The following is a 2,500-nucleotide window of genomic DNA, read 5'->3' as shown; positions in this document are numbered from 1 at the left end:
ATTTTCTTATTTTTTTCTGTTGGGCTGGTTGGGAGGCTGCATCTGCTATATCTGCGCTATCCCGGTGTACATACCTGTCCTTCGGCGCCACCTTCCGCTTCCTCCAGGCGTTCCGACAACTGAATCACCTGCACGCTCAGATCTGCCTTCTCGCGTTCAATCTGCGTGGTTGAATGGAGAAGGAAACCGGCATTAAATATTGGACGTTTTGTGAATATTTATGGTTTACGTTTATGGACGGATGTTTGAACTTAAAAGCAGGATATACTCCTAAACTCTATGACGGGATCTACACGTTAGGTTAGTTGTAGAAGAGGAGTAAGATCAAAGATTGATTTAATTCGCAACATCTGTATGCTACTTGTGATGGTATAGATCCATACACTAAAGAGAAAGATGAATAACTTGCTCATGTAGAACTGTTTGTAATTATCCTTTTTTTTAAGGACTGAATCATTATTGGTTTTGGTGACAACAAGACGTGAAATGGCTGCAAAAAATATACTTTTAATGGAAAATACAGTCCTTTGCGAACAGAGATAGGTGTTAAAAGACTCATAAACAGGTACTGCGGTGGCTACTAAAATAGATAAATGATCAAATTTCGTTTTACAACATCCTTGAGTAAAATAAGTACAAAATTTCAATGTTACATTGGTCTAGTGGAGAAAGAAAACTGCAAGCTATTAACTAAAAAGAATTTCTCGATTTCCTTTCCTTTTTGTCTAAAATATCTGCCGACGCACCGGGATCAGTTTTTTTTTTTAACATATATAAGGACGGACGAGCCGTATGTTTGCCTGGGATCAGTTTTGGAAGACACGAAAAAATATCCTCCCTACCCTGCCGGTTCTAAATGTTGATCGTTTCCATCTCCACCGGCGCAGGAATTTGAAATTCGACAAAATTTAAAGCAACCCCAGCAGCGAGTGCGCCAGTAGTGGGGGGGGGGGGGGGGGGGGGAGCAGGCGGGACCCGCCGAGCGCCGTCAGGTAAATTTGAGGCGAATCGGGACCATCGGGGCTATTTTTAGGGGCACCCATCTTCGTTCGTTCGACGACCAGAAAGGTGTGCAACTGAGCTGAGCGTAGGAAGACCTTGCGCGCCCGTGGGTGAACGCGATGCAGAAGAGATAGATGGAAGGAGTTTTTGGAATGTAACTTCTGCACGCAACGTACGGCTACGTCAATGCATCGTCGGATGATCGTTAGCGAGATCGTTGGAGAGATGGCACGGTGGGCGAAGAAAGAGAAAACTCAAAGTGCTGGTCGGTGCTCTGGCGCACGACTCGCTGTTTCAACATTTCCCAATGTGGCAGCTCATAGCGCTTCGCAGCCGTCTGCTCTGCTCTGGTGTGTGCGCAAAAATGAAAGAGGATGACGAAGGTAAAGGCCTCCGCATATTTTCGCGCTTAGTGAAATGTTTATGACCGCCAGCGAGACAGCGGGACACAACACTGATTCATAATGGTGGCACGAGCGAACGGTGCGCGCCTGCCTCGAGGTTGATCGTCGTGTGCCCTCGGTGGAATGTGCGCCACGTTACTGATCTTGTAATGCCGGGCGTTTGCGGCGATCAAACAGATCACTGCGCGCCCCGCTCATGCAGCCATGATAAGAAAGGGAACCGATTTCGAAAGGTCAATCCCTGTTCTGTTCTCCTATACCGCGGTTCCTCAAGCGGACCCATTCTTGATCGCGAGAACTCAACCACCAGTTTCCAACTCGAGCAGCAGATTCCACTGCTGCTGCTGCTGCTACGTACCAGCCAGCCAGGCGCTATTTTTAGAGCTCCGAGGCAACTGTCTCGCGAAAAAAAACCCCCGTGCCGTGGTTGTGCTGGTCTGTGAGTGTAGCGTTCTGTAGCGAAGCCAAAAGTCCCGAGTTATACCCGGTCCCGGTCGATGATGTAATTTCTGTTCACCCTCTCTAGCCACCGTAGGACCACCGTCGAAATGACGAAGTCTCCGACTGACTGACTGACTGGCTGACTGCTTCGAGAAGAGCACTGTGGTCTGTTGTTTCATGCGGCAAACCTCAACCCTCCCAAGGTTAGTAGCGGCTATGGCAAATCCGTCGTTCTTCTGCTTTAAACCATTGAACCGTCATTTTTCACGCCGTCACGCGTGCTGACTGACAGGCGCAAATAAGGGTAATGCAGGGTAAGCGGTGTAGCCTTAATGGTGTACTCATGGTGACATGGTCATTGCCGGAAGTGGGTGGCTGCCTGGTTGCTCATACGTGGGCGATGCTATCCATTGTGATCGATTCTGTGTGTCGCGCTGATCCTATTTTTGTAACGTCCACTTTGTACTTGAAATAGTACAATGGAATGGTGTCATAGGCGGCGCCAACCGCTAGTAGCTGGCATCGAGGTGGCCTATATTCGATCTTTCAATCCAGTTGTGTAACAATTGAGGCGGATAGCAGGAATACTAGGAGTCGAGAGAGTTTCTTACTCTTATAAAGTTAGGTTATGGACACTGAAAATACTCACCCTT

At 47.9% G+C, this 2,500-nt stretch overlaps 1 protein-coding gene across 3 annotated transcripts in view; it reads right to left on the bottom strand.

Moving 5' to 3' along the window:
• The window catches only part of LOC126577957 (paramyosin, long form), a 14,985-nt gene that overhangs the window by 10,943 nt on the left and 1,542 nt on the right, over nucleotides 1-2,500 (bottom strand). For all 3 annotated transcript variants that reach the window (XR_007608364.1, XR_007608365.1, XM_050240050.1), the window contains exons 2-3: nucleotides 2,497-2,500; nucleotides 75-161 (exon numbers count right to left, since the gene is read on the bottom strand). The exon at nucleotides 2,497-2,500 is cut by the window's right edge and continues 53 nt beyond it. Coding sequence is in view for 1 of the 3 variants with exons in the window: in XM_050240050.1 (XP_050096007.1) it covers nucleotides 75-161; nucleotides 2,497-2,500 (91 nt within the window). In the remaining 2 variants the exon portion in view is untranslated. The remainder of the gene's footprint in view (nucleotides 1-74; nucleotides 162-2,496) is intronic.

This window comes from Anopheles aquasalis, chromosome 3, assembly GCF_943734665.1.
Source record: "Anopheles aquasalis chromosome 3, idAnoAquaMG_Q_19, whole genome shotgun sequence".
Classification (NCBI taxonomy): domain Eukaryota; kingdom Metazoa; phylum Arthropoda; class Insecta; order Diptera; family Culicidae; genus Anopheles; species Anopheles aquasalis.
Note: the sequence above shows the minus strand (reverse complement) of the source record. Positions and strands in the feature narration are given on the sequence as shown.